Genomic DNA, 14,321 nt, shown 5'->3' with positions numbered 1-14,321 from the left:
GATTGTTTTGGTTTCACTTGACAGCGCTTCTCTTGCAAATACAAGAGCTGCTAAGATGTTCTCAGCAGCTGCCTGAATCTCTGCAAATAGCCTAATGTTCACTCCTTATGATTTGAATGAAGGCATTGTTCCTTTTTTTCTTTACTATTATTATTAATTTCTATGTATAACGTGTTTGCCTTGCTGAAGCGTGGTGGATTTTTTTAATGCTTCCTGTACAAAAGCAAAGTTATGTTATCTTTGTGCTGCTGCTTGCCAAGATTGGATATCCTGAACCAAGTGCACAGATCTCAGTGAGTGTGATGGAAACTGCAGGAATTCAGTGTCTCGGTTCTTGACGATTTGTGTTTGGGGCAAGAATACTAAAAGACTGTATCACATGTGTGCACTGCTTGTTCCATTCACTAGCTTCAGACTGTTAAAAAGGTTGTTGATGTGCATTTTTTACATTTGCTGTAGAAGACTTTGGATTGGGCCATTTGTTACTGCGTGTGGAGTCAAAGTGTTTTCATATAGCAGTTCTCATCAGTTAGTTACTGGATGAATGTTTTCCTTTTGCTACTTTCTCAGAGTCTTCTTCTCAGAGTAGGCTGTGAGATTTGAGAATGTGTTTTGATTTTCTTTGGCCCTCATTCCTCCTCTTTGAATACTTGCAGTTAATGTACTTGCAGTTAATGTGAAGTTCAAAATATATTTGCATATGAGTTAGGTAAAAGAAATAATGTAAGGTAGCAAAACTTTTGTAGATAAACCTTCAATTTGAGGTAGGATAGAATAACAGGAAGTAGCAGTTGATAGAAAACTAATGCATAATAATGGAGCTTAAACTAAGATATAATCTCTGCATTATGGTTGAATCATAGTAGTCCCTTCTTTCATTGATCTTGCTTTGAAATAGTCCAGAAGTTGTTCTGTGAGATTGTGTAGCTGTGCTAAGGAAGTAGAAAGTATTAAGGTCCATACAGGCATTGTAAAGAAGAACTGATGGCTACAAAGATCCTGTGCTATTGTGTTATTGACAGACTAGGTTTGTTTCTTTTTGCTTGAATACAAGTTGTCCAAGGGAAAGTATTTTGTTCACAGTTATGTCCTACTAGGATGCAAGAGTTAAAGAATGAAACATATTCTATCAGAAGAAAAATTCCTCTGGCTTCAAAATTAAATTCTTTAGCAACAGCTCCTCAATATAGATTTTGATGGTGTTGGCTTTTAGGTATTTGTTTGGGAATACAACAGTTTCCTTGTCAAATTCAGTTCATTACTGAAAAGCACAACTATATTTTGTTAGTTATGTGGTAGTCATACATGGATATGGGATCAGAATTTCTATTTCACTCAAAGTCTTACAATTCACTTACAGAATTCTTCAGTATGCATTTGGCTCTGTAACTGTATAGGGAAATGATCTTTTTTTTCAGTAATAGATATAGAGTAATTCTGATTTTTCTTAAAGTGTAACAGGCGGGGTCACTTCTTTTTTTTTTTTTTCTTTTTTTTTTTCTTTTTTTTCTTTTGCTTTTCAGTGTGATAGGAGCACATTACCTGAAAAATTGTGCTGTTCTGTTTGCACACCTCTTTTAGATGGGTGCTATTGGATTTAATGACGTGTTTTGCTGCTCAGACAAGAAAAATTGACCCGTACACTCTTATGTCCCCTCCCTGGAAGCATTCAAAGCCAGGCTGGATGGGATTTTGTGCAACCTGGTCTAGTGGGAGGCGTCCCTGCTGTAATTTTAACAGTGTAAGAATGTACTATATGGCTGTTCTTAAGGGATAGCAATGGTTATAACCTCTTGTGTGTCAAATGTTTACTGAAATATCAACTTATGATTTCACATCACAAGAGGACAGTTCTATCCTTTTAAAACTTTAATGAAAGGAAGCAGTAATTCATCTTAATGATTTCAAGAAGAATGCGTTGATTTGAAACAGTTGCACAGAATAAGCATGTAGTAAAAGGCAGCGTGAGCCATCATGTCTGCAGTGGGGGATGGAGGCAAAGGAGGTGTTTGCTGGCGTAAGAGTGCCTGTAGTTTCGGCACTGAACATCTAGGATTTGCCTGCGGAATATTGCTGTTTATGACATCGTAAGATTTTAGCAACAGGCATTTGGGGAGTGTTAAAGGACCTGTGCCGTTCAAAGTATGGACAAGTGGCCAAAGTGGTAATGATATGTGGTGGTAAGGATGGTTGAAAATTGAGGATATAGCAGGAGATGATCATCTGCCCTTGTTGGAAGCAAAGCCTGTTTGTTGTGGACGAATAAGGAAGAGGGGGACAGTACTATAGATGTGTCCAGTACCAATGCTCTGCCTTGCATATTCTTTGGATGCTTGCTTTTATTAAATAACTTGCCTGTGGCTTAATGGTAGGGCAGTTAAACTAATTTAGTTTCTGTGCTTAGTTGCCTTTTGACTGAAAAAATGCTGACTTGGTTCTAGTTGTCATTTGTTTGTCAGCTGCTCAGACGTGTCCTGAAACTGGCAGTAAAAATCTCACTGTGGCTGCAGTTTGTTTTAAAACACATTCAGGGTATTTGCTATGTGATTCAAAAAGTGACTTTCTATTTGCCTTCTATCGTGGACTCACCTTGCCTGGCTGCCAGTCATTCTCGCTTTGCTGCTCCACAGCACTGGGGGAAAAACAGGATGGCAGAGTCAGCAGGTTGGGATCTGAGGGAAGAGATCAATCACCGTCACGGGAAATCAGACTCTGCATGGGGGAAATGAACTTAATTTATGGCCAATTAAAATGCACTTGTGCAGTGAGAAGCAAAGACAGAAACAAAACAAACCAACCCATGCAAATCATAAGACCCTTATATTCTCCCTACCCTGCTCCCTCTCTTGGGCCTATCTTCCCTTCGGACAGCACATCCTGATCAAGACAGGCATTGTGGCCATTCCAAATAGTTAATCTCTGCTGTTCCTTCCCCCTCATGCTTCTCCCCTGCTCTGGTACAGATCCCTCCTGAGGGGTGTAGTCTTCCATGAAACTTGCTGAGGCCTGATCCTATCTCAGCTGCAGAGCTGCTCTGCCATGGCCATGAAGGCGGCATGGGAGCCTGGAGCACCTCTTCTCCTTTTCTGACCTAAGTATCTATGGGCCTTTCTCTCAGTTCCTCACTTGTGGGCAGTACTTTGCCTTTTCTTACATGTACTTATTGGAGATGCCACCAGCTGTGTGTAGCATGGGGCAGCCCCGGCCACTACTCACAGATGGCACCACTGCAGCCCCCTCTGCCAAGCCCAGGACACCCACCCTGGTACAACTTGCGGAGAAGAATGCTGGACCTGCAGTAATTCTATGTGTTACCCTGTAGCATATTCCTGCCATTGCTAAAGGAGGGTGTTAGAAGGGATCCTGAGGTCTGGTAAGATTACCCAAATGGGAGCTTCTTGCTGTTGGACTGATTGAGGAGGTGCAAAATATGGCTCATGGGAGACTGCAAACCAGCTGCAGAGGCTTGAGAGTGGATAGCTAGAAAAGATGAGATAGAGATAATTTGGATAAACAAGTTCACAAGAATGTCTGAGTTTATACTTGTCCTGACCATTCCCTCTTTCAGACCAAAACTGCAGACTCCTGTGTAATTGCCTGCAAGATGCTCATTTTCCACAGGCATCTGGCTTTGTTGCCTGGGCTGGAGCATCCTATTGATCGCCCAGCTGTATTCCACTGACCTATTTCTTCACAGCCAGCCATGCTGTAAGTGGCATCACATCCTTCTGTTCGGCTTCACCAGTGACCTTGGCTGTTTTTTGAGAGTCAAATGGCTACTGTAAGAGGAAGTAGTGATGCAAATAAGAGAAGAAGGGTGAGGGTTGAGAATTTATTTACTTTCAAGGCATTATATTCCCTGAAATTTGGAAGATATAACAATTGCCTGAGCTGGGGTATGTGTGTGAATTGCAGGACATCATTTCCTTTTACAGTTAAAATGATGTAGTAGTAGTTCCTCTGCTTCTGGATACTTCTGCTCACACATCTTTTCTACTTCCAAGGGGCCTGCTCTGACAGTTGTTCAGCCTTATGGCAAACTGATCTGGGGAACTGGAGGAAGGAGAATACTAATGGTAAATAAATGATAAAGGGGGGATTTACATTTGCCTGACTCCTGCTTGAGCCACTGCAGCAGAAAGAATCTGTGCTGGTGTCAGGCAAGTATAGAATGACTGGTGTCAAATGGGCTAGCTGTAAAGTCATCTTGCAGGTAGTGGAGAGAACTAGTAGTGCAGCCTTGCTTCTCCATTGCAGAGCTGCTGATGACATCAGAAGGACCATAATTAATCCTCAGACTTGCTGCAAAGGCCAAGGAAGATTAAGGGAGAGGATCTGAAAAGTGACATTAATTCTACTGGACTTGCATTCAGGTTAAAGCTGGTCCAAAGTAATGGACAATGACTGACAAGGTAGTAGGAGGCTATCTCTGTCTTTCTAAAGAAGAATGGTGCAAGTAGTGTCAAGGAAAAAAGTCCTGCTGCTTCTCTATGTATTAAAATACCTGGAACAAGCTTACATTAAATGTTCCTTTTCAGACTTTTAGCTTTCTAATGTGTTAAGAGGTTTACAGTGTCAGGCAAGAAACATTCTTGAATCATCCTGGAGAGAGATCTGAGATTCCTTATAAGGTATCTGTGTGTTTTTAATGTCTGCTTTGTTCCTTTTGTAGCGTAGTTTCCAGATGGTGTGGAAAGCTGCAACTTTTTCAGTGGTTTAGAATAAAAATGGCCTTATTAAAATTTGTGCTTCTTTAAAAGATGGTGTTTTCCCTCTTGCATACTCTTAAGCAAAGATATTTTTGTGTTTGCACATTTTAACCTTTGGTAACATTTCTTTATTTAAGAATGAATGCATGTGAAAATGCTTTGTGTAAAAGATTCGGTGACTTGCCCTGATAGAAGGCAGGAAGTGCAAATATAGGAACACTAACAGGCATTGACAATGCCATTACTTAAAACTTTATCAATCTTGCTAAGAACTGTGGAGAACTCAACTAGCAGTTATGATCTTTATTTGTTTGTTTTGTCATCCTAAATACCAAATTGATTGAACAGGGGTCTTGTGTGCTTAGTAGAGTTGTTGCAATAAAAGCTTTCGTGTCAGTAGTGATTGCAGTTGTGAAGAAGTTATGAGAACATAAATGACCATTTTTTGGCTGGAAGTATTCTATGTATAGTTTGTCATAACAATGTACAAAAGAGATATGTATATGTTTTTCTATTTTAAACTACTGTGCTTTCTTTTTAAGTTTCAGAGTTGTCATGGTTTTATGATTTTTGGTCATCAGTATTCCACACAGTATTCCACATTCTTCCTTGCTTGTTTTGAATATGTATGAGATTTTTTTTTTTTAAACAGAGAAACCAAGGTTGTTGAAAAATTTTAACTTGTGTCATAAGCCTTAGAAGTTAGAAAAGAACATCTCCTAATAACTTGCACAAAGTCAGAGTGCCACTCTTTTAACTTAAATATAGGGATTCTCTTGTATGTTATGCAAGTTTCTCTAAATGTGTTCTAAAAATGCAGCCTGAAGGCTCTATCTTTGGTGCATTAATGTCGATTCTGCCATGTGTGTAATGCATATTAAGCTTCTTTGAAGAAAGATGGAAAAATGATATCACTATGTTTTGGCCAATTGGTTCCTTGAAATGATGATGATATTTTTTTTTGTCTCTGTCCTTACAATTTCTTTTATTGCTAAGGATATCTTTAGATCTGATTACAAGGAGAAATTATGTTCCTATTTGGAAAAATGAAGCATTTTTGTAAGTGTGGGAACTGCATAAAATCATCTACATTTTTTGTTGTTGTTGTTCTTTAACCTATTGTAGAAGTTGTGATTACTTTTTCCTATTCAGAGAGGAATGTGAATGAGGGAGTGAGGAAGAGGTAGTTCTGGTAGAAGAACATTGGAATAGCAAAAAAAAAAAAAAAAAAAGTCCGAGAATAACTTACCTGATTATGATTTTAGTATCAGTATGGTTAAACCCAAAGAGAGGCTTAAACATAGATGATAAAAGGATTTAAGAAAAGGGTTTAATGTTTCACCTACAGTACACGGCCTTCTAACACTTTAGAAACTGAGTGGGTGTCCCGAGCGCGTGCTGTTCTACATTTATATATACTTTATGCATAGCCACGTGTTTATTTTCCTAGACATTCTCCTCTTCATACTGTGATAAACTTAGCAAGTTTAAAAGATAGGCTTTTCATCTGCGTTCTCTACATGAAAGTGAATGGAAGCTAAGAACGTCATTCTGTGTTTGTGTGGGTTGAATAGTGCATTTAGCCCAAAGACAAAGAGGCAGGCCAGCATAGCAAGCATGAGGTAATACATGTGTTTGGTGTGCCAAACTTGAAATAAGAAACATCTGTAGCTTGTAGAAGTTCTGCTTTATGCAAATGTGCTCTCTCTCTGGAAGAGGAAAACTCACAGGAGAGCTATCAACAGTTGGATGCAATGCCTGGTCTTGCCCTGTCAGTGATGAAATGGAAGTGAACTTCTTACTCTCCTGGCAGCAGTGGGGATTTCACTATTGGGGTGATACTAAATAAATGTGGATAGATGCTATCTGGAAAAAACAAAACAAACAAAACAAACAAACAAACAAAAACCCCAACAACAACAAAAAAACCACAGCATAGAAAGTATGTTACAAATTGAGTCCTGGTGCTACATACTTTCTGGACTAGAAATCAGGCTGAATGTCATTATATACTGAGCCAATGTAAAGATTTTTGGTACCTTTTTAGCCAACAGAGTTGAGCAAAGCTTTCTGCTAACTGAACAGATTTTGTCCTGCACATTGAAGCTTGCAGAAATTTATGCCTATCTTGCTCCAATTCAGGGTCAGCCTGAATGCACAGTTTGACAGTGGGTTGGTTGGCCAGGCACTTTGATCTAGTGATGAGCTAGTTGCTGTTGGGCATTTAAGTGTACCTGTACATTTCCACTCCTCACTTAGCACTGCAACTGTTTCACCCCTTTCTGAGACAGCTTTGGAGATCAAGTTAGAAGAGAACCTTGTTTGTAACTGGGGATGGTTTTCTTCCTGAAGCACTTTTTGTGGTATATGCAGTGGTAGGGCTTTTGCTATGGAAGCAAATCTGTGGGTTGGGAGAGAGACCAACCAGCCTGTGTGCAGCAGCTAGCTGATAGATCCAATTAGTGCCAGTGTCAGACAGCATTCTTAGCTCAACCCATTTTTGTTGGTGAAATAATCTAGCCAGCTGGTGGACTTCCTACATAGAGAAAGATGGGCACCTCTTGCTTTCTGTTCTGTGTGGTTTAATGACAAGTGACGTACCTGGTTGTGTCTTCAGCTACAGTAGCAAGATTCTGTAAAGCTCCTCTGTCAAACTGCTATTTTCTTTTTTTTTCTTTTTGCATTCTTCTAGATTGCATACTTCCCAGCATGAGAGACCTTGCCACATGCTGATTTGGTATTGTACAGTGCCATGCACATTTATGAAGTCATAAAAATATGTAGCGTATAAAAGCTTAGAGATACTGTTTTACAGAGAAATCAGTTTTTATAGCTATAATCTATGAAGAGAAATTGTACAGTTGTCTATTTCTTTTATTAAAAAAAATAAAGAACTTAGTCTTTACTGAGGAATTTCAGAGACAAAAGAAATGAGGTGTGTTGTCACAGTCAGCTTAAAATGTAGCTCTCTTAGGAAATTATATTGTGAGTACGTACTCCTTAAAATAGGACTCTACTCAAGTTCCAGATGATACTGCCAATCAAGTGCATGTTTACTTTGAGGACTGTACTTTGAGGATTTTCTTTTGGGTTTTTCTGCTCTACTTTTCTCGCTGCTGTTTTATGACATTTTTATCCCTCCTCCAATAAGTGAATTATTTTATGGATGAACCCTTATAAACTGGGTAATATATTATCAGATTATACCAGTAGAAATGCAGTGAAAAGCCCTCTCTGTCAGTGTTCTACTTAAAATCCTTCTGGTCTTTTGTTCCTGCTTGCCTTTATGTATGTACAATTCTTCTTCCTTGATGTTCATGGTTATTCTATTCAGTTTCCAACTGAAAAATTGGGAGAACTCAGTTTAATAGTTTGCAGGTTCTGTCAAGAAAGCTCTCCAATAAGGGATGTGAGTTCTCAGGATGAATCATATTTCTGCTATCTGACACTGTAAAGTGCTTTGGATAAACTGAAATATATAGATTCAGTAGTTAAGGCTGTCACTTCATCCCACTTATCTGTTTGTTCATGCACTGACATGAAGCCGCGTCACCCACCTACTCTCAGCTGTGTTGGTAGGAGGGGGGGGGGGCTGGGACCTTCTGGTGCTTTGGTTCATGCCAGTGAGCAGAACTGTGAGCTTCCACCACCTCCGGGGCATTGTGAAGAGCATTTTCACACTGTCATCTGGCTGTTTTCCTGAAAACATTAGGAAACTCAGTTTTTTCCATACCACTGCTCATCTTAAACACAGGATATTAGAAGAAGTTATATTGTAGACCTGGAGCTTGTTTTGGACACTTGTTATTAATAAAAGAGCTCGTTTTGCAGAAAGATGAGAGTTGAAGTTCATGCCAGGTTTTGCATTATTATTCTCAGGAATCCTCACCTTTTATTCCTGTAGACCAGCAAACACTTCCCTAGGACTGAATGTTTCGCTCTGTCCATGGAACAGCTTTAGGCAGGTTCTGCTATCATCATGGTGTGAAATTTTGTTTTATAGCCTGGTCACGTCCATGCTGATTAGAAAAAGCATTGAGTTGTGAGGTTTTGATAGCACTGTAGTAAAACCTCCCTTTCAGAATCCTTTAGTTGTATGCACTCGCACCGGCTGTCACTGGTATTTCACTTCTGGTCACAGTCTGTGTCAGCATCATGCTGTGAAATAGAGAAGTTGGCTATAGAAGCCAGTTAAGTCTTCTGGTGTTGTGTTTTTATCAGCATCTAGGTAGATGTAATAGCTGCCACTTAAAAATAATTTTTGTATTTTGGGGCATGTTAGAGGTATTTTAGCAACCAAATACAAAGATCGTGATGCTGTTATTTTGTGTATGTTGATCATCTGGGGTCTTTGCATGCCAGAGTGGTAATGATCCAGAATTAACTAGCTACCTTCCTGCCAACAGTCTGTAATACAGAGAAAAAGGTGCATGTTCTTGTAGTGTGTAACTTCAACCACTGCTGTCCTTTAATGAGTAAGTTGCTTCCTGCACTTCCTTTGTTTTGTTGTTTACTGATCTGCTTTAAATGCTTTGGCTGGAGAGACAGCACCATGCCAGTAAAGTTAGCTGGCTAAATTCAAGGGTGCAATCAACTGCTTGTATAAACAAGTCTCTTTCATATTTGGGATTTTGGCTGTAGTCTGTTTGTCGCATTATTTGAAACCATGGCCAGGTAGGATGCCATTTCTTTTATTTTCTTTTTCTCCTATTAAATTCTGTGGAAGGTAGATTTTCCTGTAGCGGTAAGCCATGATCACAGTCAAATGGTAACTTACAGTCTGGTGGCACATATTAGAAATTTTGGCTTGCTTCTCTTGCCCCACTGCGTATTTTGGGCAGATGGATGCTGGCTGCTGATAGGCAGGCTGGTGATCACAGCAGCAGGTGGAATCAGGTGTGTAGCTGAGCAGCAAGGGCAGTCCTGTGTATCTTTCTCCTTTTACACTCGATTTATTTAGTGTCATCTGTTCGCTGTGTGGAAGATCGTATTTTTACAGAGAGCTGCTAAAAAAGAGATGGGAAGCATATCAGAATACAGAATGATTGGTGGTTCCTCAGTACTTGGCTCTGAACGACTGTGCCAAATGTGAAACTAGTAAATTGGTTTTTAAATACTGACTTGGACTGATGGAGGGGTCTATAAGGTTTTTTGGGTTATGTTTCCTCAATGAAGCTTGCATAACATTCTTCCCTCAGTAATGGAGGGTTGGTCTGTTGTCTGGCACTTTGTACCAGACAAAACCCTTAGCTTACTGATGAGACTTTCTTAATGAGTGTGTTTCTACTATCTTGCTGCTTTATTTATTTATTGCCGTTTCAGGGACTGGGTTCCATTAGCTTTGAAAGGCTTTCTCATATGGACTGTTACATGCAGCCAGCCAGGCGCAATGGGATAAGGAGAGGGAGTGCCACAGCCAGGAGACCTTCTGTGGCCTTGGTCACAGTGCTGAGACACAAGTACTTCCCTGAAAGCCAGCTAGGGTCTGGTTAGCCTGAGCTGAGCTGAAGCTAATGAACCTGCACTGCACTCATGCTGGTCTGTGTGAAGGTATGTACGTGGACCAGCACTGAGCAATTCAGGGCTGCTGTCTCAAGAATCAGTCTTTACAGCATAACTTGAAAATGTTCTCCAGTTCCTGGAAATGTAAACATGCCCCAAAAGTGGTGTGTTCCTTCTTTGCTGTTCTTTCCCACTGGACCGTGCTGCAGCAACTGAAGCTTGAAGTACTCATAATCTTTGTGCCTGTAGGTGTAAAATTAAGAATATATCCCAAAACACCTTTGGATGCTTTCTATTTCCTCGAATTACAGTAACTATAGAGATTGTGCTGGGATGATTGTCTACACCCCACTGTGTTAGCACTGTTTGTATGTTCTAGCTGTGCTGTGCTGTTCCATCTTCTGAGATATGTTGCAACATGAGAGATGCTCATGAGGTGTTAGGAAGATCATCTTTGCACTGAAAATGATTAAAGACTGAACCAGGTTGTCTGGAAAGGTTGTGTCATGTGTCCCTGGAGATGTTTGAGGCTCAGCTGGATGTGTCCCAGAGCAATCTGATCTAATTATAATTAGCTTTGCTTTAAGCAGCTGGCTGGACTGGATGACCTCCGAATGTCCTTACTCACCAATGTTATTCTGTTCTTCTGTGCTATTTTATGCTGAAGTTTTTCTTACTGTTAGTAATAACTTTATTACTCTGTCTCTTTTGAGAGCGTGTGCTTAGATGAATATATGTCCAGATACTGAAGATCTCTCTAACCAAGAAGTCAAAAGAGTTTTGCACTTAATGCATTGATTTAACTTGCAGTGGTAGTAACTTTGTTTGCTGCAGTTCTATTAACACTTGTTTAGTGCCATAAAAGCTGAAAGCCTCCAAAGAGGCGTAATGTGGAGAAAAATATAATAAAGGGTAAAGTAAACTGAATTTCTCTTCTATAACTGTATTTTAAATGTCTCCTACATTAGAACTGCCTCAGACTTAATTAGCTTAGGCTCTCATAAGTCAACTCAGTTCTTGCTGGAATAGTTAGATACAGTTTGAGAGGTGTAATGTCGAACTGTTAATGAGAGCAAAGCTATTTATAGAGAGGGAGAAGAAAACTGCTGCTCCCAAAGAAGCCAGTGTGTTTAATGAACCAAGTGCTGGGTGGCAGAAGAGGAAGAAATGTCCCAGTTTCCCACCAGCTGTTTGTGAAACTGCCATGTGGCAATATGTTTGATGGTGATACAGAGAGGGTGGTAGAGGAATGGTACTGGAATGGCACCCTGTTGGCATCTTGGAGCCTAGCATCTGGCAAGCCATGGGCACTCATGCCTGTTTCCCTGGTTTTAGGTTTTGCTGCCTGATCCTTGAGCTTGAAAGGTATTCTAAGGGATAATAAAGAGTTAAGAGGCTCTTGGGAGAAAAGGCAAGCAGTTTGAGGAAGAAAAGGAAATGCATTGCACAAGGCTATGCATTGCACAAGGCTTGGGTAAAAAAGAGGAGTTAATGAGATACTAGAGAGGCAAGAGAAAAGGCAAGAACATGTGTTAATGGAAAGGAGAGGAAACTCTCAGTAGAGGTTGAAGTTGAGACAAGTGGGCAGAGATATTGAAAACCTCCAGGAACTACACAGAAGGTAAATTTAGATGTCATGCTACACTTAATTGCAGCATTCAGTAAGGAAGTGCGTACAGCATACCTCATTTTACAGGTGGTTTTGTGAGCAGCTGCTGTTGCTCTGGATGGTAAGTTTGATTTCACTGCTAGATGGGAAGTATGTACATGTTCATACTTCTGCAGGTAAATGTGTTTGGGGATGGTTGATATATATATTCATTTTTACATCATTTTCTGAGCTACTTGATTTATTGTGAGAAGAGTACAGGGAGCTATGAAAGTCCTTGTGCAGACAAATTGCTCTTATGGCTTTGGATGCTGCTGAAAATGTTTAAATGATCTAAGAATACTCATGTGTAACCTAAGAGACACTGTATGTGAGCTGATAGTTCTTTGAGTCATTTCCTGCTGAAAGTGTTATGCAAAGCTTGATGCTAGAGGGGGTGTATGTGAGCAGCTATGTAGAACATCAAACCTGAGCTGTGCTTATCTCCAGAGTTCTTTATGTGCCTCTGCTGATGTGGAGTGCAAATATGACAATCAGTATGCTGCCTGTAGGCTGTGCATAGGTTTAGATTATGGTTATTAGAAATTGTGATCGTCCTTTGGGGTTGTTCTCTGGATTTTATTTTCCACTTCTGATCAACTATAAAATAGGACGTGTTTTCAACAATTATTTGAGCAGAGAAACTATTTGCTGCTTTAAATTGTGCTTTAAAATATAATCTTTCAAACTTTTTTTTTTTTTTTTAAAGCAAAACATAGCAAACCCTGGATATATAGGATTCTCACAAAGCCTATGTGCCTGCTTGATTTAATAGGCCATCTTGTGATATAGCACAAAAAGATAACAGATGACTTTAGATACCAGTGCTGGCTTTATTTTATAATCTCAGTCATGTGTGGTTTATGCAGTTGGAAATGACTGTTTCAACTGCAAATGCTTCAGCCGGTTTCTGCTGCTGGAACACATTTATTTCTTTGTAGCTAAATGCTTGCAGTGCAAAATCCTGCTGTATGTTGAGAATCAACTCTAGGATAAGAAATGCATGATAAGTATCTTGGTAAGGTTACCATGAGAACAGTTTAAGGACTATGTTTTTAAGTAGTAAAAGCGTATTTACTGGACCTTCTTGGAAAGATTCCTCTTAACAAAAGGACTGCAATTTAGGAAAAACCGAACATTGGCACAGATTGTTTCAAACCTAATCTGTGAAAGACAGGGCTCAGTTTTCACCTTGACAGGTATTTTGTTGTTGAATTCTGTTCTGTATCTGTAATGACAGACTTCTGGCTTCCTTCTTTATAGGCTCAGACTATTCCTCTGTGGGATGGTTACCTGGTACTGATTCCCTGTGGCAGCCCGCAACCATTGCGTCAAGCAGTCAAAACAATCCTGTCAGAAGACACAGTATAGCTTCCGACAGCGGGGACACTGGGATTGGTACCTCCTGTTCTGATAGTGTGGAAGGTGAGTGTACACTGTTAAACTTTGGATGTTTCTGAGAGAGAAACGATCCAAACTGTTTTGAAGGTATGTTTCTGAAGATCATGGTGATTTTTTTCCAGAGCTGTCGAGAGCATGCAGTTCTATAGTTTTCTGACTGGACCAAGTCTTTGTTTTGGCAAGGCTTAATTAGTTTACTTCTGCATGAGTTGTGCTTGTTAACTTGCATTTCTGCAACAAAGCTGGTAACTGTTTCATCTTTTGATAGCTGCAGTTAGAAGAGGTGCCAGACTTGAACAGGGAAATAATATCTTGTGCAGTGGTGCTTGGTAAACAGCTGGTAAAAACAGAAGAAAGAAATTTAGGAGTTGGGGCACTGCTTTCTCACATTTTTATGCGCACCAGCAATGAAATCTTACTGGGACTTTTGGGAAAACAGGGTTACTGTTCTTCAGTTCGTTACTTCTCTTGAGGAAACAGGTTTGCATTTTACTGCATGGCATTTGACGCCTAATCATAGGATCACACCCCCCTGAACTTTCCTCTTCTGACTGAGGTACCTTTAGAAGGCCAATTAATCGAAGATCTTTTGGGGGCGTATCAACTATCTAAAGATTGTCAAAACTCAATTTATATTAAATTATGGTTCCTCTAAGTTGCTCTTGTTAGGTAAGGTTTCAGCCTTTAAGGCAGCAGCATCTCCATAAAATTACAGCCCTGTCTATGACGTGTGAAAATAGCAGGAGGAGAGAAGTGAGGAGAGCTTGAGATTGCCTTCTTGTGAAGCCTCATGTCCCAGTAAGATTTTCAAGAGTAAGAGAAATGAAAGTAGGCTTGTAGTATAACTTTCTTCAGTGCTCTTCTGTGTGGAGGAGTGGACAGCTGAAATGAGGTAGCACAAGGAGAATCAGTTGAAGTGAAGAAAAGGATGCTGTACTGTATGAAAAACAGGATAATATACACGAGGGCTGAGTGTTCCTGAGGAGAGGTCTAGCTATTGCAACACTGGTTAGTTTTAGTAGATGAGGGAATTGTCTGCTGCCCTTCTTCCTGTTTTGTCT

The 14,321-nt window shown here is 40.0% G+C and overlaps 1 protein-coding gene across 2 annotated transcripts in view; it reads left to right on the top strand.

The window, feature by feature from the left end:
* CEP85L (centrosomal protein 85 like) overlaps window positions 1–14,321 on the top strand; it is a 141,495-nt gene that overhangs the window by 32,059 nt on the left and 95,115 nt on the right. For both annotated transcript variants that reach the window (XM_042811955.1, XM_042811945.1), the window contains exon 2: window positions 13,123–13,284. In XM_042811955.1, coding sequence (XP_042667889.1) covers window positions 13,123–13,284 — 162 coding nt within the window. The remainder of the gene's footprint in view (window positions 1–13,122; window positions 13,285–14,321) is intronic.

This window comes from Centrocercus urophasianus, unplaced genomic scaffold (assembly GCF_019232065.1).
Source record: "Centrocercus urophasianus isolate 14NV4802_14NV808 unplaced genomic scaffold, USGS_Curo_1.0 seq_10, whole genome shotgun sequence".
In the NCBI taxonomy this organism is placed as follows: domain Eukaryota; kingdom Metazoa; phylum Chordata; class Aves; order Galliformes; family Phasianidae; genus Centrocercus; species Centrocercus urophasianus.
This window is presented reverse-complemented; position numbering and strand designations above follow the sequence as displayed.